At 41.9% G+C, this 25,190-nt stretch overlaps 1 protein-coding gene and 1 long non-coding RNA gene across 2 annotated transcripts in view; both read right to left on the reverse strand.

Annotated features, from left to right (window-relative positions):
* Positions 1–23,381, reverse strand: part of LOC134648353 (tribbles homolog 2-like) — a 35,766-nt gene extending 12,385 nt beyond the window's left edge. Inside the window, exons 1-3 of the mRNA XM_063502869.1 lie at positions 23,018–23,381; positions 22,533–22,888; positions 16,580–16,869 (exon numbers count right to left, since the gene is read on the reverse strand). Of these exons, the coding sequence (XP_063358939.1) occupies positions 16,580–16,869; positions 22,533–22,802 (560 nt within the window). The 5' untranslated portion in view covers positions 22,803–22,888; positions 23,018–23,381. The remainder of the gene's footprint in view (positions 1–16,579; positions 16,870–22,532; positions 22,889–23,017) is intronic.
* Positions 1–25,190, reverse strand: part of LOC134648395 (uncharacterized) — a 120,147-nt gene that overhangs the window by 54,361 nt on the left and 40,596 nt on the right. The gene's annotated exons all lie outside the window — the stretch shown is intronic.

Consider the following 25,190-nt stretch of genomic DNA (forward strand, 5'->3'; position numbering starts at 1 on the left):
CATGAAAGGATGAACGACTCGAAATTCCGAAGCAATGAACAACAAGCCCAACCCGGTCGTTGAACTGGCCATTTTTTCTAGACGCAATTCATGCAATGATGTAACTTGGAAAGTGCGGAACAGACATTTCTCGCAGTTTCATAAAAGTACCATTGTGATTGTGAGGTCGGTGAACTCGCGAAATCACCTGTCATAGAGGGGAGCGCACAAAGGGTGACGCAACGAAGAAAGCACGGAAACAAGTGAGCTTCCAATTAGAACGCTACGCAACAGATGAGACAAAGAATTTGATTTTGAAATTGGAACTAGCTGCTTAATTTATTCCGTTGGGTCTGCTGCGCTTGCACAACAGACGGAAGGAGGAGAGTGCGGCGAAACGGCGTGATGCAATAAAGAAAGTGCGGAACTGAAGTAGTTTTTGTAATGCGGTGAATGTACTCTGGCCATTAGCGTTGTATCATAGAGGCTGTTGAGCCGGGCGACGACCCCGGTGATGTCAGAGGCCCATGGATTTCGCGAATGCGCCTCGAGAGCTCAGTACTCTCGGGATGGAAAATTGCGTCAAGTGGGCATGATACGTTACATCAAGCTTGCAGCAGTAGTTAAGTAACTAGTGTTGTCACACTACTGTAATTACAGTTGATGTAACCCGCGATGCAACGAGGAACTAGTGCAACTGATAGATTAATGCACACTCGGCAGTGACCTCAATAAATTGGCAGAAAAACCGCGATATGTCAAGTTCAGTAGGTGCAAGCGGGGCGACAATGAATGACACAGCACCGTACTTGACCCAGTTTACCGTCACGCCTCGCAGCCACCAGCACCTCGCTTCTCGTCTTTTAAACTCCCTCATTAAACGTCAGATCGCGCCAACAACGGTTTTATGGTCGTCATAACATTGGCATGTTGACCCAGTTGGCGAGCAGCCGTCAATCAGTTTTAAATCTGATGTCATGTGATAACGCTTTATTAATAAGCGTCTTCGTGAGTTAAACGAGCATATTATGCATTTTGCTAAGGTTTCGTCGAACACAATAAATGTCGAAACGCAAACAAAGTATCTCGCAAGCGGTTTCCGATATATGTCGGTGGGTAAACGAGTACATATATGTGCCATTGCGCAAGGTCGCCGCGCAGGTGCGCGAGCGCCTCCGCCCTGCAACGACCGTTGCAGCTCCCACGAGTGTACATAAATTATTCATTAACTTCAGAGGGGTAGCTTAGGAATTCGTCGCACCTGCTAGACCTTTAGCTACCCTTTGAGTTTTAGAGATATTCATAAAAATAAATGCGCGTCGGTGTCGGCGACGCGGGCCGCGGGCGCGCGCCGCGTCCGCCGCAGGCGAGTGCGCTCGTAATCATCCAAGTGGGTTAAGGTTCCATCAAGGATTTATTGCGGCAAGCCTCCGCTCCAAAACGCCGATCGGTTACTATGAGCTAACTACAGTTCCGATGCATTTGTAATGCTCCACAACCTTTTCACAAACGAGTAGCGAACTTCATCATTGACGACGTCCAGTCTGTCAACGTCCGAATGAAAAAGCATTGTCCGTGTGAAACAATTTAAAATTCATTCTCGAGTAGTATTTCGTCCCCGGGACAATTTACAACAGTTATGTATAACAAAGAGCGCTGGGACATCTTTTGTTTAATTGGCGTCCGACAAACAAAAGTAACTTGATCGTTAGAGGCGTCCCTTTGTCACGACTGTGTCCGGGAATAATGAAATGAAAATGTCCTCAAGAGGCTTTTGAAACTAAAGTGCGCGCAATATAAACAGGTTAATGAGTTTCAAAACGATCCAGATGTATTACAAAATTACAAAAGCGGCAGCACACTGTTTGGTAATGTGCGGCCGATTTGTTTCACAACGCAGCGTCCGGACCACTCGATTGTTTCTATCGAGCATTCGCCGCTTTGTTTTATAAATACGTCATCGTGCATTGTGGGGAGGGCGCAATTAAGGAATGAATGGAATCGAACGAAAGCCTCGAGTGCTATCGACGGCGACCTATGTTTTGGCAATGTCGAGCGCCGCAACCTTCATCCACGTTATGTAACCGTTGACCTCGCGTTTAATAGACCTAAGTCTGTAGGTACATTTGATTACTGTTCTAATGGTTGAGTAAACGTTGCAAAAATTGCAAAGTCAGGCCGTTTGAATGAACGTGATGGATAGCCGGGTAGGTGGAGCGGGCGTCTACTCTCTAGTATACACAGTCGGGTGCAGCAGATGCGTGCACGCATTGTGTTCGGAACAAAGGCAGGTAGAGCCAGCGCCATGTGCAACGTGTCACTTTTTCTATCACATGTTTTACGTAAAAATCCAAAAAAGGTTTCTAATCTCAATGAAACGACAGCTGGTCGAGCGCAAACTCCAGTAAAAAAATATCACTTCAATTTTGTTTTTCATCACGTCTCTTGTTCAAATAATACTATTCCATTTTTAAAATAACGAGTATAAATCTCATAAGCAATCTGCGTTGTGAAAATGTGATTCCATCCAATAAAACATTTGTTTACGTACTGAAACTACAGTAAATTAATTACAATGGTTTCCCTTTGTTACAAAAGCGAAACGAATCGAATCCCAGTTATCAAAATTAATAACGGCCAAACCAATTTACTCCGGATCGCGTAATATCCTGCATTTATTCGAATACACAAGAGTTTTCCATTGTTTTCGGAACGTATATAGACGTAACATTTTAATTAGTATTCGGATTTATACGCAATAAAAATATGGACTCGTTTGATCAATAAAACCTTTCAATGTATTGATTAAATTCGCTCTGTTATATAAAGTAGGAGAGCATTAATCCAAAACAAAAGACATCCCAGAGGCAGGGACATAAAGAAAGGAACTGTTAAAAAACAGCAAATATTGACCTCGTATGTGAGCAGCAGATGTCGAAAGTCAAACTTAGAGACTGGTTATAGGAGCATTTGAATAAACACGGACAACTGATAGTATCGAAACTGTGTTGACCTTACGTTGTCGACTGTCGGGATGTGTGCTTCCCGATAGAGTTCTCAGGTGTCTAAACACAGCCTTTCGGCCATTGTTTTTAGGGGCTTATTTCCCACTGCTGAGCACTCTGAGCAGGACCAGCTTAAGGGCGGTATCCGATTACGCATAATTTATATAGGCCTCGAGGATACAGTTACGCTGGAAGCATCCATCTCTCCCGCGCTTGGTATAAACAATGGGAATACTCCAAACCCAAATTGACACTGTCCCGACTTAAAATATAGCTGCACTTGGATGCAACAATGTGTCCGCAAAACCGAATAGGACTATAAATAAACCGGCCCGTAAATTATGTATGCAAGTAACGACCACTCCAATGAGAGGACACTGGAGCCTTTTATATAAAATAACATATTGAACCCAAAATAGACTCATCGCTATAAACCGGAGAAATTGTTGGCCGTAAAGTTCTTTTACGAGATGTTAGATTAGCAGACGTTGCGTTTATTCATAGACGAGGGAAAGTAGACCCTGTTCTTGTATATTTTAAGTTTGATTTGGTGTGATTGATTGGACCGAATAAAGTGATTTAATGCTTGCATGGTATGCGAATGCCGAACACGTGCGTGCAGGTAGACAAGACATTGCATGTGCAATTCATTGTGTCTTCAGAAAGGTGTTTTTCTTAGTCCTTGAATAGGAATTTGCACAATGGCTGGATTTCTATGTGGCATCATCGTTTCGGCGCAGAGCGAGCGATAAATCATGCGTAGGAGCATCACAAAAGCCGCTGTATTTGTTTACTGGAACATCTGTGCAAGCTGCCAGTGAAGAGGGTCGCTTAGAATTGGCAAGGTATAAAAGATTCAGTCGATTGTTGAAAGATTAACCCGACTCAGCTTTACAATGCACAAAACACCTTGAACTTTTTTTCTGTAAAACCTTTGAAACATCAAAGATCGTTCTTATTATGAAGTTAATTGTAACATAGCACGTTGCGGCATACGACCTTAGCGCTATCTAGAGAGATAAGAGATAAATGTGACCTTTAAAGTGTTGACTGAGTCTCGTACCATACAAAGATAAGTCCAATGACCGGGTTTACATCCTAGAGCGGTAATAAACAAATTGAGTCTATCACGAATGTTCCCAGGGTTTTTTATAGGGGAGTTGAAGTGTTCTTGAGGACAGGAAGTTAACGGACGCAGAGCCGGAAACGGACCTAGAGAGAAATGTAGCAGATGGCCGAATATATCGAGACAAAGGAATAAAAAATAAAAATGGCAAATGCAAGCGCATGTATGCTTTAATACTCTTGGCTATTTAAATTGCTCTCTGAGTCAGAATATATGGTCTATAATTACATAGATGCATATTTATTAAGACCGTGCTAAAAGGTGTACACGCAACCAATTTTTTAAAGAATGCAAATTAATCGATTATCAAGACATGATCATGCCATATCTATAGTATTAAAGTTTTTTTTATCAATTTTAATGAACCACGTGATTATGTAACCACAGTATGTAACGATGATGCGATTTAAAGCATTGTAATAGCTAGTATTTCTTACATCAGAACGTGATTTTCACGCGGATCGGAGTTAAGAATCATCATTCTCCGTCATCCGTCATCCGTTGGCACATGAATAGTCTAAAGTCTAAATAGGTAAGCGTGATGAGATTCATGAGCATAAGCGTGTATGCTGTCACGTATACGCTGACGTCAGGATGATGAAATTTTATAAAAATGCACACCTGTGACTGCATTTATTACTTAGCATTTTATTAATTTCAATAATCCTAATTGCCTTATCTTTGGTGGAAAAAATATTGTCGATTACCATACCATGAAAATTTGTCGTTTGCCTGTATAGATTTAATCATATTGTAAAAAACAAACAAGATACTTGAAGAACACGAAGCAATTAAAGTCGTCTTTTATTTTTGAGCATATCTCCGCAAAGATTCAAAAATAACCGTCTAATATCATTTGTTTTTTCATGTTTATCACCCACCGACCAATCGAAGTTTAATAAATTTAAATTTGGAATGTTCGTTTTGTTTCTGGGATACTCGCAAAGCTTACATTAGCCTCAAACGTAGAATACGAAAGATCTTGAATTATGTGTTGTTGTTAAAGATCTCGAGCTCATCTGATACTGGTTTGACAGTGACAAGCAATAGGGAATAACAGCTTTGTGTTATTTATTTGCATGCCGCACCACGCGCAGGCGAATCCAATGTTCAAGCTAACCAGAATACGCGTGGTCTTCGATGGCGCACATTCGTTACGTATTCCTCGGTCGCATAACGTTGGTCACTGGTTCCGCCCGACTCTGCGCCGGTAAGTGGGGGCTGCGCGGGCGCAGCGCGAGGCGGAAGCGTTGCGCAACTGACATTGAACCGCGGCCGCGCGGAGGCCGTGCCGGATTCTTGCTCATGTTAATTCGAATACAACAATATCACCGAAATAGATACCGGTTGAGTTTTCCGCGAACGTTTTGGCGATAAAAGTTATCGAGGACAAAGCCGGAGATAATTTCATCAATCGATATCTGGTAACTTATACCACATAGGTGGCAAATAAGCGGTTACCATGGCCAATGGACGCTTGCAACTCCAATGGCATTGAGAGATTTATTTATTTAAACTATATTGCAGAAAACAAAAAATTTGTACAAATGGCGGACTTAATGTTATTTTAGTACCAAACAGCATACCACATACACCCCAGGCCAAAAGTATGGAAACAAAGTTAATTTTCTGAATTTTTAATATTACCATTATTATTATTGTGTATTGGTAACGCATTACTTTAGGCAGTTTTATAAGATTAAATCAGCACCCAAAGTATTAAAACATCCTAATATATGCGAAAAAATAAATAAATTTGAGAGAACATACAAATCAACCTTCTTAATTGTTTTTCTACGAAAGGTTGAATTTACAGTTTTATTAAAGAAAATTTATAAGTAATTTACTTTTAAAATGTTCTATTATCATTTTACTCTTTTGTTTTTGAATTGTCAATAAATAGAATAAAATGAAAATTACAGTTTTTTATTGTCATATAAGTTTGTTTCCATACTTTTGGCCTGGGGTGTAACTAGTAGGGATGGGAAATCATCGACTTCCTAGTATCGATTAATCGCGGAAGCTAAGCATTCCGATGACGCACAATCCAGATCACACACGTCATTTAGCATCAATTAACTTATGGAAAATAATTGTGATAAGACTACGACTAAGTCTAGGTATGGCTTACGTCAGTTCGAATCGCAAGCGTCGGTGCTAGTTTCATCAGATCAATGTCACCCCGTGTCGTGAAGGTGATTAAGGCAATGCTCTCTAACATTGTAAGTCTGAAGGGGAAACTAAGCTGGCTTGTGTGCATCCGCTTAGAGGATCTATATTTGAATCCCTAAAGTCTTTTCTCCTATCTTTGCATTCCCTAATATTGTTTGTCATAATGATCAGTTGTCCTAACACTAAAAACCCTAATTTTGGTTTCCCTAATTATTGATTGCTTGTTAAGCATATTTTCTTTTTTGCGAGGGTCGCAGTTCTAACCCTAACCTAACCCACTTTTGTGGCAGCAAGTTCTAAAACCTAACTATTTTTCAGAACCTTACATTATGGAAAATAATCGTTATGACAATTGATCCTTAGGGCATGTGCCCATTAGGACAAACCAGTTAGGGCAAGTGACTTTAGGACAAACGTTGTTAGGGATTCAGAATGACACCCCGCTTAGATAGCCTTTTAAACACTTATGAATAGATAAGTGTAATCTTTGGCGAAATATACAGCCTAATCGATAAATCCGGTAATGAAAAACTAGCTGACTAATGTCCAATCGGACAGTTTAGCGAATGGCGCCATAACACAATATTCTGTACGTTTGCGTCAGACTCCGCATTTTATGTTGTTTACGTACGCTCGTAAGACAAGTAACGATTGCCGTGTCCTTCTCAATTTGTTGAATTAAATGTTACAGAATCGGTTCAGTGGCGCAATGAAATAGGTCTATCGACATTTCCCTGTGCCTACGTCAACACAAACTCATGTCTTTTTGACAATCGATATCAGCCCCCGTACCTACGCACGTCACGGGGCTGTGACGTCAGAGCTACGCGTAACGCCGTAGCAACCGCTACGAGTCACGTGTGGCGTGGGTGCCTATAATGAAAACCTTCGTCAAAAGCTAAGCCGAGTAGGTACGAATCCCTGAAACAGTTTGCTGTTACAAATTCGAACGTTTTGTTCTTTTAAAACAAAAGAACGTGAAGGAAAACATTCAAGCGCTTTAAAATTTGACTTTGTTAGACACGTGACTACGTCCAGATTGGAATAAAGAAGCTATTATGCTTGATGAACTTTGGTTCGCGCTGATTATTACGTAATTTAGAACGTTTCAGTGCGGGCGTACCGAGTATTTACTAGTTAATAACATGGTACGATTACATCACCATCGCGAATCCTCCAGGCGACAACTGCGCAAATTGCTTCGAATCTGTACAAATACATCGATTGTGCCGTGGAAAACAAGAGTGGAATGTTCAAGTTTACTAATGACGTGAGTGTATTGTCGCGATTATATCGATGACTTCATGCGAGGGATCATCAACCAGCTATGTCGACCGACCCCTGTTTAAACAGCACATTCGACTTTTATTTTTCATATTCTTTAAAAACAAGCGATTTTTCCGATTGATATTGTTAAAAAGGAGAAACAATTTCATCATAATTAAGAACCATTTGTCAAATGTCAATCAAACATAAACTTGACGTTACGTCAATGCATGGTATTGTTTGTCGCTCGCTTACGCAACGCGACCGCGAACAGAGGTCGGATACGTTCTCATATTTATTATACGTATTCTTCAATCTCGTACGCGAGGCCAGAACCACGAAAAGAGTACCGTTTCGCAACGCTCATTTCAATGTCGCTTAGCGTTCCCGATCGCTCGCGGTCTTAAATTGTGCTTAAAATACGCGTCAATGTCGATGACGAACCTTGGTGCGCACGGTCGCGAATCCGTCGGTGCTTATGGTAACATTGGTAACGCATCAAGCTGACGTTGCTATCGGAAAACGAAGCCCGAACGCGTACTTTTTACAGAATGGCCGAATGTTCGGGTTGGCGGTCACGTGAATTGTTTTGGCGACCAGTGTTGTAACGCTGTGTGCAGTGCTTGCGTCATTTCCTCTCGGCGACCGTGAACTGGCTTACGTCATCGGCGTTTCGGCGAGATTAGGATGCGCCTACGCGGCAGAGCAGTTCCGATCGCATTCGAAGGCCAGGTAACCAGCATTAGTTATCTTTAAGATTGATGCGGACATCGAGGTCTCAGTTAGACTGGTTTAACGCTACCATCAGCGTTACTTGCTTGATATAGGAGTACACGGTCAGTAGCCCCGGCAGGGATAACATCCGTCACTGTTACATTACAGACTCCTCCGGCTAAGGCATCTTGCCATAACAAAGCGTTAAAATTAGCGGCGCCCGAATATTTGGAGTAGTGCCACTGTTGCATTTTGCAACCAGTATATGATTGGTCAAATTAAGTCATTAATCATTTAAACACTCGTGTCTACTCGTGTGTCTATCTTTCATATTGCACGCTCGACATGTTCTATGTCATCAATTTATTAATGTCCAGAGACAAAGCATTTGTTTATGAAGCGAGAAAATAGTGACATCACGGCGCTTAATTACATATAACATTAGTCTGTTTATCGGAGCGTTACCAAGAAACTCAATACTAGGACAACAGTACCGCACAATGCATAAGCACAAGGATAACATAAGGTGTATTTCAACAGGAAAATAGATACGGCGTTTTTGTGTATTAATCAATGATGATACAGGGATGGGGCATTACAAATGGGCATGGGTATATGCGTATACGTAATTCTAATTACGTATTTATGTGAGATATTGGTATGTAGAAGCAAAGGTGAAGTGGCAAGAGTCGATGACAGACAGGAAACCGCTGTCCACTCACTAATAAGCATAATCACCATTGTCTATTGAATTACACACACATTAGAATTGCAATACAGGTCAGCTCATTACAATACAAGCCTTGGATGTGTGATGTGTGTGAGATTGTGATTTAGGATTAATTGTAATTCTGGACGAGTCTGACCGGTTCCATTTTATTTTGCAGCCGGGCGAGGTAAATGCTCGATGCATCGCGATAGCTTCAAAATAACGTATGTGTTTTTGAAATACATGTCGTATAAGCTGTTTTACATAGGTAAATTCTGCAGATGTAAATCATAGGGTCGCCCTATTCTTGGTCGAAATGGAGTACTAGATCTTCTTCACGATAAAAGTTCAGCGGAACAAATTTATTTGAATAGTAAAGCGTCGTTGCTATCCAGACGATATTGCTTTTATATTTTCCTTCTGAGATAAATATCTTTGTTAGCTTGGCGTGGGCCTTTTTATACGTTCCTCCTTGTCCGATTTTTGCGACGTTGTGGGCGTGAATGAAGAACGTTTACTGGAACAAATACGTATTTACACTACGCCCCCGTTTGCCCGCGGAACGGTTATATTTGCGATATGGATCATACATCGGGAATGTAGTACGCAAATCGCCCACGGCACAGCACTTAAATATAGGTAGATCATCAGATACAGAATTTCAAGTACAAGAATTAAATGCGTGCGTCAGAACAGGAAAAAAACCCACGCCTCCAATTTACGGGAGCGCTCTGGCCAGTCCTCTCATAAAACTTTAACACGAGACTTAAAAAAATGTTATTTATATAACTAATGAAGCCCCAACTTCTTTGCCTGCATAATTTCTACGTTGTTTGTTTGTGCTTTAGTACTCGCCTCATTCATTTTGCGGTATAATTCCAAGTTTTGCTTTTGTTTTCGTACGCTCGCAATCTAGTCGCCGAGTTTTTCCATTTATTCAGAAATAAGTATTTCTTGCAAATAAATTACTATCGCATACCTCCAGATAGGTTATCAGCACATTTAATATCGAAATTTGATACGCAACATCGGCATCGAACATCTTTGTGTAGGAGGAGGTAACATTTAAGTTTGTCCCGTATAAATTTAGACGGCCGTAAATAGGTATCGAGGGTCTGTGTCTGTGACCCTGCTTCCTATGATTCACCCTGCACCCTCCGACATTGCCCTTCGCTTCCCTAGCTATGACGTCATGATGCACTGACGCATTCTCTGGAATTCATCACAGCCTGTCGCACTGATTCATTTTTACTTTGTTATTTTGTAGCTTATTATGACGGTAAGCCGCAGTGCTTAAAATTCTTTCTGTCCGAGGTTTCTTTACTCAGAACCAGACAGGTCAACGGACGCGCGTTAAGGTGACTTGATAACGCCATTATTTTAAAACAATAGTTTTAACCTTTGTTAAAGTCTGTGAAGTTTTAAATTAATTTTGGACCTCAACACGAAATCAGTCACGTAGGAAAATTGAAATAGTTTAATGTAAATAGTTCACAATGGCTCTTTCAGACGTCACGAATAACTTCAGTGTAAGTATTCCAAAGTATTGACTCATCAGAAGTCACCTTTAAATATGATATGTAGCGTTTAGAAATTTAGCTGAATCACATGTCCGAGTATGGAGTACTGTCCTCTTTGAGTCACTTTAAGTTGAATATGACTAGGTGAGTTGTTAACGGTGATGAATTCTGTATGCGCTCAAAGTTCCAAGAACAAATATAGAAAGATATAATCCTACCCAACACAACTTAAAGAGAGCGTTGTTATCGACGCCTGTATTCTTTCAACACTCGAACATGAACATTCTATTTATAAACGTCATGGACAGTGATTATTGGTATTCGGCTACTGTTTCCTTCTCTCTTATTTGGTTACATCACAGTTGTTTATTTTGTTCTCATGTTAGGATTGTTTACGCTGGGTGGTTTTCGGCGGTCAGCGACCTTCGCTCGCGGCCGGCCGCTCCGAAACGGCACAAGCGACGGCAGGTTTCAAGAAGTGCAAAACGAAATAAAAAGTATCCCCAGGCTTGCTGTTTCAGTCTGTTGCTAGGCGAGATAGTTGGCAAGATGGAACGGTATGGAACGGTGTTAAAATGGGTGGCGTGTGTCGGCGGTCAGTGATTCCTTGGTCGGTTCTCGTTGGGCGACCACATGGAACGAAGAGGGCGCAATTATGGCATCTCCAAGACTTGTCCCGGGTTAATTGTTGGCACGTGCAAGCTTTTTGCTCGCGGGGCGAAGTGAATGCACCGAAGGGTCGCGTGCGACGAGCCGTAAAACCTTTTTTTGCGCGACGTGCCTTATGCTTGCCCTCACGGGGAGCTCAAAGTACCTACTCGTACCTCAGCTCCGAGCGATGACTCACAGAATGATATCATGACATGACACTAGTCCCAAGATCGTGCGGTAGGCGAGAGCGTCGCATTCGAATGTAGATTTAGCACAATAACTGCATAGGGCAAGGTAATCGGCCTTATTTGGTTAAGCCAATGCAAGCCAGAACGAGCCAGCGAGTTTAAAAGTGGACAAAGATGGAATTGCGGCAGCATATCATCTTGGACACTGTGTCTTGTTCATTTAATTATTACAGTTTCAAATTTAAAATACGCCCCCTGTTTCGACAGCAAGTTTGTAGTAGGTTTAGCGCACACTGGTGGCATATCGGTGGATAAGTGCGCGTTACGCAAATCCGCAGATATGTCGGCGGCGCGCCCGCGCCCGCGTCGCTTGTGCAAGGTTCTGCAGACCTTTGTTTTACGCAACCAGATCGATTTAATAGCGAGTCGTGCGTTTTCTCAGCTGTGCTGACACAACATAATGCGACAGACGACAGACTCTATGAGCGCAGGATGTTAGAAAAAAAAAAATTGTAATACTTTATTGTAACAGTCAGGAAACCGGAACGCCCTTCCTAAATGACAATAAATGTGTTGTTCGATGCAAGGTGTAGGTAAACATAAGCCCATTATCGCTTTGGATTCCGTTCACAATCGGATTCGCTTTTGTATGGGTGACACCGATGTCCGGCAATTTATTTCATCGAATGTCTCTCAGCCCGTTTTGCGCTTCCTGTACGGGTGACATTCGCCCGACTCTCTCGACGTCCGGTAGCCGCGTCCGGTGTTTTTGAACCACCAAAAAAGGTGCGAACACGCGTTATTTATAGCAGTGACGAATCGCGTCGGACGTTCCATTTATTTTCAGGTTGAGGGAGAGGCGTAGGTGTGATTGTGGCGTTGTAACTAAAATTGTAGTCATTAACCTTCCCGGATTCAAGGTGAATGACGAGTCTAGACTTGGTCGATTATCGATTAACGTGCTTTTGTGGGCTCGGGCATCGGTTCCGCTCGATCGAGGAGGCGCGGGCGCAGCGGCCAGCGACGACATTGGCACAGTTCGGGCGGCCTCACCACGCCGCCGCGAACGAGGTCGCGAAATGCCCCGAAAACGCCCGTCTGAATCATTCCCCTATCTTTTATAGAGACACGCCTGCATGGGTCGGTGCCAAAAGACCAATTGGGAACTATACGCAGAAAATTGCAAATTTGTAACCAAAGGTTCATTATGCAAGAGCAATAACTCTCACGATGGCCGATGTTATACAATTGTCGAGAAACTAAGACGTACAGGATTACCGAGCGCCCAGTATTATGCAAATACGTCGTTGTAATGTTGCTTGCACCACGACTTTGGCAACTGGGTTTCAAAACGTTTTCAAAAGATGTAGGCGCCGCGGGCCGCGATCATCGCACGATACGATGCGTGTTTACAAAACTCTGCGTAGACTGAATATAGACGGTTTCTAAATTAGAAGGAAATGCGGTGTCAGCCGGTGGCCGGGCTGGCATGCGTCTGGCGCGCCGCATTTCTATCGCGAACCGATTTGGCACATCCGCCGGCGAGTGCCAGCCCCGTAAATATACCGTCCCGTTAAAACAGTGCGAATATACCGACACATTTCGCTCGGTCCCGACTCGAATTTCCGCGTGCAACCGGTTATTGGGTATAAACATCTTTTATGCCAGGTAGCAGGATCATCGGCCGAGTTGAAGCAGTTTGTGCGGCATATCGCGTTGCGTAATCAAACAACGCTCACCATCATTGTTTGCAGTGCATTGGATCACTCGATCCGGCTTCTGAACGCGTTACGCAAAAAACGAGGGTTTTATTTTGTTACCTGGATGCATCAGGCTATTATTATTTTGGCGTGGAGTGGGCGGGATGGGATCGACAATGCGCCAGGGACAATTTTACCTGGCCATGTTTACAAAGGCTTATGTAGGTATCTACGGCGAAACGTGGGCTCCGGCGTGTCTGGTGTAGATTTGCCTAATTCCGTAGTAAAATAAAAAAAAATAGCGTAGAAAATGTCTTGTTTCTACAGATCACGTGGACAAAGACTATCTCGCGTTGCATGAATGTATTTCCGCTCCATCGTTTCCTGTCCGTCATGCCGAAATTATGGATGCATTATTCCGTATCGGCAAATGTAGTTTACGGCCAAACATCCGGCTTTCCTACGTCAAATCCGCAGTAACGTCACCGCCGAGAATAGCCGCGGTAATTGCTTGTGTGGTTTAACAAAGAGCCTTCCTGTGTAAGATTAGTTAAATGTTTCATGTTTAATAAGCGGGATCGTATGAGATAATCCGAGGCCTCGCTACCTGCGTTATCGGCCCTGCGACCTCGATTTCCTCCCCAAGGCCCGCGTCCGGATACGCTCAAGATTTCTCTTGATAGTTTCTAGTTTCATATGAAGCTCCCATTCCATACCGACACAAAAGCAACATGCGGCGTTCAGTGAAAGCAAATTCCGATTTGCGACAGCGATTAAGTTTACACCGACAGCTTTCTTTGACACGGCACTAACGGAAACTTAACCCAGATTCTGGCAAAGGCCACACGCCTCGGTCGAACCACTAGACGGAACCCTCTTAGATAGTTTAGCAAAGTAATGCTATTTCGGTCCTTTTACCACTCAAAACTCAATTTCAATGCAAATCCTATTTAGCCGAGGATCGGACCGATCACTAAAAACTTTCAGTACACATTGTAGGAGTAATTCAAAAGGAGGTGGTTCAATACTTATTTTCATGTCAAAGAACCGTCTTCGCGAAGCACTCTCGGGTGCTCGGTGAAAAAAGTCCGTTTTCATCTCAAAGGACATGAAAAACTACGGGCGAGTGTTAAGAAAATCCACTTCAAAGCGTCAAAGAGAGTTGGAAATCAATATTAATGTTCTTGTTTACCTTTGAGACGGGACGGGATGTTGATCGCGGCGTCCCGGCCGCGTTCCGGATGGCTCGAATTTATAATCAGGGGTGCCTTTATATCGCAAGACGTGAGAACGGAGCTCGCGGGGCGGGCACTTGCTCATGTCGCACCTTCTTCGTCGCACGACAATTCTCACGATTGCAAACACCAGCTGTATAGTTCAAGTGGTCACCACCACATGTGCATAATCATTAGATTTTTTAGGGCTAAACAAGGGCAGCTGCTCTTTATGATAATAAGGCGCGGTCACGCTGCCCATCTGAATAATCACACAAAAAAGACTCCTTTGGGAGCGATTAGGCATCTGGCGGGATGATGGAATTCCCGGGTCAGTATATAATGCCGGATGGGTACCTGACCTAGAGCCGAAGGTCCGTTAGAAACAAAAACGTTTCCGTTCCGAAATCACACATGCCAAAACTGGAAGCGCATGTGCAATATCCTGTCTAAATACTTTAATAGCCAGACGAGCAGACTTCGGCCGGCAAGGTTGCGTCCCGTTTGCCTAATAACTGTTGTGTTTGTGCACGCACACATTTCCATCTTTTCTTGCAAGTATGCGCACCGTGTGAGCCGCCAGCTCCTTCAATCTAACTTTTATCTTTGACTTTGAGCTCGTGTCTAATAACCAAATGTATGTAAAGCATTCCAGCTTTGAGCGGCAACTTTGGCAAAGGCTTCTCAAGGCGCACTCGCTCTGCTATTACGTAAAGGGTAAAGCAAAAGTTTTTACATTTGAGGCACGGTCGCGGTGCTTCCCGTTCCGCATCGCGGACCGCTTTTGACAACGCCGGCTTTTGATGACGCGCCGCTCAAAAGCGTATTAAATTTTACCTTTTCTCTCTGTCTGTCCACTCAAAGCGGACTGAATTATTACTGTTGCGTAAATATGGAGATGGGATTCGTTTTATCTGCCATTTTCACGGGGAGGCAGCGTCTGGCGCGAGCTAAGCCTATTTTACAACTCGAGCAGTCTGCGGCTTGGCGGTCGCGTCAAAGGCATGCTCGGCGAATGTCAGCAGGGACACAGAGACACAAAGGTCAAAGGAACCATTACGGTCAGCTCCCGAGTGCGGAGGCGTAACGAAAATTGTCTCAGCGGGGACGGCGGGATAACTTAATGCGTACACAAAAAGGCTGGTTGTTGCCCCGAACGTGGGAGGGTGACCGGGGGCGGTTTGAGATTTATTTGCGTCAACCGCATTTAACGAGGATCAGACAAATTCTTGAAACAGTAGCTCCGTAAAAAATCTACCTTTTTTATCTCTATAAAGGCATCTCATCTCATTAAATCAACAATGGCATGGATGCGGGCAGGTGAATGGTGGATATTTATTTGATGGTTGAGGAATGCGTTTGTTAACTTCGTGTTAAGGGGTGCATAATAATCTGGGAGTATTGTCGAAGGGTTAGGGATCACCTGACCGGGGCGGGCGTAGCAGGTACCGCGGGAGCTGCGCTCGCGCACCGCGCGCGGCGCGCGGACCCTTGACCCGATTGCGGCGCGGTATTGTACGCAGCAATGACACCGCTCGCCTTGAGCCGCTAGCATTGCCGGAGATATTCGCAACAATGGAGGCCAGATAACATTTCAAAAGTTCGAAAATCCGCGGGCTACCGTTCGACGTCGTAATTAAAATAGTTGAGTAATCCCCTATGTGTGATTGTCTTATTGTAACGTACGTTTTTTGTTGGAAAGGTGAACTGTTGGGGCAATGTGTCGTTAGATTGTCGATAAGATTGATCACGTATTCTGTGTCATGACACATAATTGGTGAAGTCGGCAGTCGGTGCAGGGACCGGTTGTCCCGGCGCCGATAGCTGTATCGGTGGCGACAGTAGGCACTTAGTATCGAGAACGCCGCTATCATAATTAAGGCGACATGCGCCGCATGTTCATTGTCGGTAATGAATGACTTGATAAACCATTTATCGCTGTCGTGAGGCGCTATCGGTGAAGAAAGGATATGACGCGCTACTTAAAATACAACAGCGTTTCCGTTTCCCTTCGTTTTTTACACGCCCAATATTCTCACGATGGATCTTGGTTTAAAAAATAAGGATGTAATCGATCGATCTCTATTGCAGCCGAGATATTAAATTCTTGCGTCAGTCAGTTTCATCGAATGGAGCATATCGGCAATCGGAACCGCGGCCGGCCGACTTTGTTTCTGTTGCGCTGTTTCGAGGTATACTAATGTCGTACTACAAACTATTGCTAGTCGAGATTACTTAAACTTGCGAAAACGACATGACATGACGGTCAGTTTGCACACATCTTACACTATTTATAGTGCAATTTATTGCATTGCAGATAACTTCAGAAACTCACCTTTGGGGATCCGCGAAGACGAATTTCCTGAGCTTGAGGTCTCGAAGCACTATTCCTTGTTCGTGGCAAGCGGCCACAGTTTCGGCCATTTGTCTGAACAGCCGCCGGGCCTCATGTTCGCGGAGCCGTTTCCTCGCCCTCACGTAAGAATGGAGATCAGAGTGCGACCGAGGGAATATTAGGTAAACTCTCTTGTCGCCGACTAGAACTTCGTGGATAGGGTTGACGTGCGGGTGCCCGTCGAGACGGTAATGCGCTTGCAACAAACTGCTGCAGTCTCGGGACACCACCTACGAAGAAAATAATCATCAGTCTACATCCTAGGCCCATACATCTTATGAGCGAAAGCGTATTCCAAGTTTAACAAGAAAAAACAGACGAAATAAATAAAACTCTCTGACTTCTGTACGGTTTCGGAAGCGTTCTTGTAAATGTTGCTTAAAACGCTTAATGAGGCCATGGCAATTTTCTTTGACCTAGATTTGTTTGGTTGCGTGATGGGCCTTACTAGTAAAGTGATCGATTCAATTTAAAATTTCAACGAGCAAATCTCGGAATTTTGTAAAGGTAACTGTTACAAAGTAAGGATGCGTCCTCATGGATCTGACTAGGTAATAACCATTTATTAGATTCAAAGGGCCCGTTTCAAAGAGACTGGGATTTAAAAGGGCTAAGTCTAACGTGAATAACGAGGTTGAAACATTTGAATAGAACTGACCCTTTGCAAATATCGGACCCCGTTGGCTTCAAACGGAATTCCTGGTGACTAGTATCTAGTTTAGAAATCAAAGTAAACGGTAATTCTTGTTAATAATAGAGGCTATGTATATGTCTAGAGAGGATTCCTTGGGAATTTATTATAATCTGGGCTCTCATCGTTGTAAGCATAATAAATTTATAATACCTAGCCTGTTAAAAGTAGTAGTTATTATTTGATTGAAACTATACTGCCTGATACAGTTAGAACGGACATTTCTTTGTTTTTTTTTTTTAATTTAATTAATAGAATTGACCAATGTTAAGAGTCCGCTTTTGGCTTGTACCAGGATGGCATGATATCGAACAGTTATTCCCGGCTAACGACTGCAGTCACAATTTATTTTCGAACGAGCACGAAAATGTCAACGACATTGTGGACGCGAATTCCAAATCTGATTTCCCGACTCACGAATGATGAATCACGTTTGTCGCGTGCGTCCAATAATTTCTTTTTCTCCAATATGCTCGGAAATGTTCACCTTATTGTAGCAAAAATAGTACGGGAAGTTCTACGTTATTGTCAAACTCTAATTTAAAAAAATCAAACTATCGCTGTCCTGTTCTAGCGGACGGGAATGAAAAAAACACTACAGTATTATAATAACTTATTACTGTAGTGTTTTTTACTTTTTAAAAATAAAAAACGCAAACGGCCAATTATTATAGCTGCGAGCCGCGTCTACACGACCCGATCAGCTATCATTTCAAACTATAGGATAGAGTGAGATAGTAAGATGAACGACCTTACTTGTCTCGGTCTTACAAGACCGTTGTGCTCGTGTATGATCGTGCAAATACTGCTTAATAAAATAAAATAATATTTTAATATTTTTTTAAGGATCTCATCCGTGTACATAAAGTTGATATAGTTTGTCAAAGGACTTTCTCATTTCAAACATAGACAGAGAGAATCATACTATCTTTGTCTTACACTAGTACTTGCACCCAAAAGAAAAGTATGGGTATAGTTTTCCTGGTTCTTACTACTATATTGCACAATTATATTGAATGGTACTGAATGGCAGAATAAGTTTGTGCCCTTAACTTTAAAAAAATAATTTTAGAGGGAAATTGTATTTGACATTTTTGATGTGAAGGTTCGATTTGAGTGATGCTTGATGCTTAACTTATTATTATTTTACCTTATTTCCTCGCATGTTTGGAGAAAAGCACTATATATGCCTCGGCAGGAATAGCAATTCGTGGATTCGTCTTCTTTGTCGTCGACTCGAAACTCATCCACGAATTGCCCTTTCCCGGCCTCTGCAATAATGTACTATTTCCGACGCAAATATTTATTTATAGGGCTCACAGTTTTAGTAAATTATTTTTGAGTCATATCACTAGACGCGCCGACGACGCTCGACGTTCTAGATAAAAAAAACTGGGCGTTACGAAAATATACACGACCCAATTTTCGAGGTATTTGCAGAGTAGAGATATTGATAAAATTCGCAATGTTGACAGAGCACTTGATAATAATTTGGCATCGAATGCGGTTTAGGTACGGGAGCTAACCTAGTTACCGCTATCTTATGATGGTCGCTTGCAAAATATGCATTTGGCCTTAGCAACAACTTGAACAACTGTTGAACCCATTGCAGTATCCGTTTTTAAACGGTACCATTGTTCTTGGAATTGCGATCGAATCGGCTACTGGCATCGATTGTCTCTTACCGTACGGTACTCTGCTATGGCCTACTAAGTAAGTACATTATTTTCGAAGTTCGGGCTCCGTTATGTCTGCGTGTTATCACGGCACGGCCGCTTTTGTTTAGTGGGAGGGGAATAGGAGGGGCCCGCTAGCCTCGCTTTGACATTCGATGCGTTATCAACAGACTATTTCACAATGTCAATGAGAAGGTCTCGTTTATTTTAGGCGCGGCGTACCACGTGTGCGATAGATAGCCGATAAAAACCTAAGAGCGCCATAGACAATTTCGCAGCGATTTTGAATTTAGAATGCAGACTGGCGAGTTCGAGTAGCCGACTAGCCGCATCATATGAGGCATGTATACAAATGTGTCAGTCGTGTTGGTAAGACTGTGTTGTAAATACGTTTAGCAACGTCGTTGCCTCACGCAACCTTGCCGGGTTCTCACGAAGGAAGTGGCTATTCTGCGCCTTGACAATACCGTATGGGCCTTTGTCTAGATCCATGTTATCCTGCATTGCCTAAAATGACTGTAGAAGGCTATCATTTGTGATGACGTCAGTCGCGATGTTATCAACGATGATGAATCATTGAGGCTTTTTGGGTGGAGTGTCACTTACGTCGGCTAATGTTATCATTTTAACGCTAATAAAACAAAGACTTAATGTTTTTTTTTTACATTTATTTTGTATTTAATTATAAAAGATATAAAACCGGTTATAACTGTTATAAGTTAAAAAATTCTAATGTATAATTGTCTGAAACCCTAGACGTGTTTTTTTAGTGTTAAAAGAGGTTATTGTTAACACGATTGATTGCGAAAAAGACACATGACATTGTTTGGTACAGCGGCCTACAAGACCGATCGAGCAGCGCGGGGCCGTGACATATAAAGCCACATCGCTTACCCATTAACAATGCGTTTTAACGATTAATCATTTGTTTTTAATTAACGGACTTTTTTATGCAAGGGTATAATCAAAAGAACGATGTAACCAAAGGACTTTGTCTTGTTTTTGTTTTATTTTTAAACTTGGCAAATGGCCGCGCGTTGTTTTTTAATTCAATTTGCAACCAGCGACTTTAATTTTACTATAGCGTGTGAAATCATAGACAAACTCATATATTTGCAAGCAGTACAATTGAGTAATTGCATAGAAAGGGCTCGGCATGAGGGCATATTATTGGGATCTGGGCTTATCTCTCCATGGGGTCTATCCCGTGGGATCCAGTGCCTTTACCCTTTTGAAGCATTTGTCATCAGAGGGGCAAACTTACAACTCGTAGGGACTAGGTACATAGACTTTGGACTCTTATGGTCAGTTATTTACATTTTATAAAATAAGTAGGCATGTAATTAGAAAACAAACTCTCACGTAATTTATTATCAGAACATACGTTTTTATAAACTTTACAATTTTGGTCCCTGAATTTTTTTAAAATCAAATACCTACCTACAATTGTACGTTAAAGACTGAACAACAATTTTGATCTGTTTTTAAGTGAATTTTAATTATAGTCAACCTTTGCTCTCTCTTACTTAATATAGCTGGTCAACCAAATCTTGACAGTAGAAAAAGGCGGCAAATTTGAAAAATGTAGGCGCGAAGGGATATCGTTCCATAGAAAATTTGATTTTCGCGCCTTTTTTTACTGACAACATTTGGTTGACTAGCTATACCTACTTACCAAAGAAATTTTTAACAAAATAATACAGTTAGGGGATCTTTATTTGATGTCTAGAACAAAGGTTGTGCCATTTAGCCAATTAAATGGACCAGAGAGGTCGATTGAAACCCAGATTAAAATACGCACTAATATCAATCAAACAAAGCTACGCAACGCAACTGTTCTGTTGAAACCAGCCAGTTTCGAAACTAAACACGTTACGTTCTCATATCCTAGCTAGGTTCTGAATGCCATTTCGGAACGCAGCATTTAACAATTCATTAATTTTAAAAAGTTATTTTAGCAAGTTCGTGGCTTTAAACAAAGTTGCGCCTTTGACAACAGGCTAATTAAAAAATAAGATGACAGATGTCACAAATGTCAAATTCGCGTGCTTAAGTCGAGGGCATGGCATGAGTGGTGGGGATAACTGACAGAACGGGATAGTCTTATGTATCTTTCACTAGGAGTAGCAGAGAAAGCGCTATTATTGTTTGTCTTTGTCACAGTCTCATATTTTTTTATTCCCCACCGTAGTTTATGGTGGGATACAAACAATGCGTAAACGTCAAATTGGTGTGAAACATATGAACAGTGCAAAGATTATCAGGAAAAATATTGAAATCAGTGTTTCGTGTGCATGTAGTAGTACTTAAAAATTCAACAAATATGGTGAATTGCTCAGTTTTGCGCTGTACAAGTGACTGCCGGCAAAAACAGGACAACGTAACATTTCACAGGTAAATACAGTATTTTATACTTCGGTCACATTATCATGCTTAGTAACAGCATCCTACAATCTATATCAATTAAAATCTGAGTAGAAAAAGCATTTACAGTAAATAATAACTCGGGTAAAAAAATTAACCTATAAATATTTCCTGATAAATTAACCGACCAAATTACGTACGCATATTGACAGTAAGCCGTCACCCTTTTAATAACGTGTATTCAATTTAGTCGCATTGCTATTATTCGAGGGATACCAGTACGGATATGATGGTCGTTCTTGTCTACGTGACAGCGTGATAAAACGGTGTCCGTCACTTTCTTTCCCACGGTGTTAAACAGTGACAGTTATTTTATCACGTGGATAAAGATGGATAAAGCTATCCATAATAGGCTGGCTGCCCGTGATGCATACAATTACCCCAAAATTCGGGTATTTTGTATTTTAATAACATTTTATTTGCGTGTTGTACTCACAACTATACCTACTGGTAATTTATAATTAACTAACCTATTTACTTTTCATTGTAATAGTCAACTTAGTAACGTATGAAACTTTAGGCCTATTTTTAGTAATTTTTGTAAAACTTATTTGTAAAAGGCTGTTTGTTTTCTACATAAATAAAAAAAAAAATTGGCCCATTGATATTTTATTTATCGCTGCGTCTTACGTAGGCGAACTACTCGCGAACGTGATTAAAATTACCCCAATATTTGATAATATTGGGGTAATTTTTACCTATATGGTATCCCCGGGTTTGTGACGTCATCTATGTCTATCCCTTACGGGGGCACGCGGTAGGCCACATCTATAGAAATACTACCATCTATGGCTTAAGTAGACTTATTTACCTACCTACTTAATTACTGTTTATTAACAATAATAACTGTGTTCACTACCTAAAATGCATTAACTATAAATGTATTTACCGGCATAATTAAGTTTAGGTACCTACTGTAACATCCTGTTGACGATCTTAGCTCCATGATTAGAGCATGACATTATTTACGTCGATTGGCATATCGACCGATTGATCTTCTAATGCCTACACTTATTCAAAAGGATTGTTTACCTACTTTACTGTGATAGGTAATCGATACGATCGCGTCGTATGACAAACTACTGATAAAGCCACAGCTTACCTTGCATACATATTCCTCTTGAGTGCGCACGTCCACGCACCGACAAAGAGAGGATCCCTCGACCTGTTCCAACAGGAGGTATTTTTCCGCTACTAGAGCGGCTTGGAACTGGTGCTGAGGTGGTTGAGGGCTCGGGGGCGCCGGGCTGGCGGCGGGCGAGGCGGCCAGCCGCTCCGACAGCGTCGGCGACGCCGCCCGCTCCTCCTTGCTCGGCTCCATCGGCTTGCTCACGCGCAGCGGCCACAGCAGCGACGGCGATCCCGGATCCATCACAACACTAACACTGTCACTTATACACTTATATCCACAAAACACAAACACTTAACGATGAGGAACTACGATGATATGGACATGATCTGTAACAAAACAAACATGAATCAATACGAGAGTTGCAAAAAGTTACAAAATATAAAACGAAACTACGGGACAATCGGCGGTTTAGTAACTTATTTGGCAAGAAATTACGCTAAAATAATGGTACGAACCTTGAAATGATTTGCCCGGAGTGGATATCGTACCAAAATTTGACTGTCCGTGGTGGCGGTTAGTTCGCTTTGTTATGACCGGAATTACAGGAAGCGTTTCCGAGTAATTCGAGCACGAATAGACAGGCCAATATTTTGGGCCGGTGTCCGCTCGGGTTGTTGTGAAATCAAACGAACACACGACCGCCGCTTACTAACGCCATTGCGAGACTGACGGCGGAATCGAGTTTGACGCGCCGCTCGGCTCGTTCGGATTTCGGAGCCGGCAACCGAACCAACGTCCAATGTCGACACACCGTCAACTTGCGTAGTACGCGAGCATACGCCATGCGGTCCGCAGCCGCAACAACAACTAGCTAGCTGTCTCTCTCTATCTAACCGTTCGCCGCTCTTCAAAGATAAGGAAAGACTTCAGCCATTCATTTACGTTTGGCAATGCAACTTAGATGCCAAAATGTGCACATTATAACCTACTCACCTGTACCTGTTTCATTTCAATATTATTCCATGGACCTAGATATTATTCTAAAATTTTATTAGTGACAGTGATTTTTAGGGTTCCGTACCCAAAGGGTAATTAGGGTTCCGTACCCAAAGGGTAAAAACGGGACCCTATTACTAAGACTCCGCTGTCCGTCCGTCCGTCCGTCCGTCCGTCTGTCACCAGGCTGTATCTCACGAACCGTGATAGCTAGACAGTTGAAATTTTCACAGATGATGTATTTCTGTTGCCGCTATAACAACAAATACTAAAAACATAATAAAATAAAGATTTAAGTGGGGCTCCCATCTCCCATACAACAAACGTGAGCGTTTTCCAAAAAAAAGTGTACATTTCATTCATGTCTTCAAAATATTGACTTCTTGGGCTCATTTTACTCAGAATCATTTGTACATTCACGCCTCATACATGAAAAAATGTGTACCAAAATTTTGTATGAATTTTTTTTTCCAGTGCGTCACGTTCATACAAATAAAAAAAAATTCACACAAGAATGTGACGATCTGGAAAGGAATTTTTTGGACATATTTTTTTATGTATGAGGATGAGGCGTGAATGTACAAATGATTCTGAGTAAAATGAGCCTAAGAAGTCAATATTTTGAAGACATGAATGAAATGTACACTTTTTTTGGAAAACGCTCATGTGATTTTTGACCGAAGTTAAGCAACGTCGGGCGGGGTCAGTAGGTACTTGGATGGGTGACCGTTTTTTTTGCTTGTTTTTTATTGATGGTGCGGAACCCTCCGTGCGCGAGTTCGACTCGCACTTGGCCGGTTTTTTGATTTACTTATAAAACAAAATAAACTTTTTTGAACGTTTATAAATGTAAATTTAAATGTTGCGCTGAGCTCTGAGTGATGTTTACGTTTTGCTCGTTAGGTAAACCAAACGTTGGTAATAAATACCGATTTAGAAAAGTTGAATTAGTTGTTTGTAAACTTATGTAAGGGGCGGCAAGGGATGAAAATTTTCCTACCTTTTAATTGTGAAATGTATTTTTAAGGTTTGAATATGTAAATAGAACTAGTAGGTAATACCTAGTATTCGATCGTAACTTCGTAGGCAGTTCATATTGTCTGAATAAGTAGGTATTTTGGCTTGGTCTATTGTGCTATGGGACGACGTGCAGTCATGCACCCAGCTGCAAAAGTGCTATTAAGGCCACTTTATGAATGAATTTCGTGGATACATCCATGCAATTTTCCAGCTCGCTATACATTCGTGAGTCGAATTCGGGTACTTACCTAGGTCGGTACATACCTAGATACTTACATCACAAAACTTTGTAGGTATGGTTCCCTTGAGGAAAACGTCACACGCGTGTCTTTTTGAGCGTCAAACCCCACCTACGTGGTTGACGAAAATAGAATTATAACGTATTTGTTACCTAAGCTTGTGTCTAAATACCTACGTTAAGTTGACGTAGGGATCACGTTATTTTTAGAAAAATCGAGCAGTTTCATTTTGACGTAATCAAACTTGCGTTGGCAGGTAATGTACATATTAGGCTGCTAAACAATATATTTTTCACCTCAGCAGCTCGAACAAGGGTACTTTGCTAAACTTACTTTGGCTTTGCTAAACTTACTGTACTTGCTTTGGGTACTTGCTTGTGAGACAAAATGAACAAAATGCGATTTTGCTCACTCAGTGAGCAAAATGCGATTT

The sequence above is a fragment of the Cydia amplana genome, chromosome 5 (genome assembly GCF_948474715.1).
Source record: "Cydia amplana chromosome 5, ilCydAmpl1.1, whole genome shotgun sequence".
NCBI classification, from domain to species: domain Eukaryota; kingdom Metazoa; phylum Arthropoda; class Insecta; order Lepidoptera; family Tortricidae; genus Cydia; species Cydia amplana.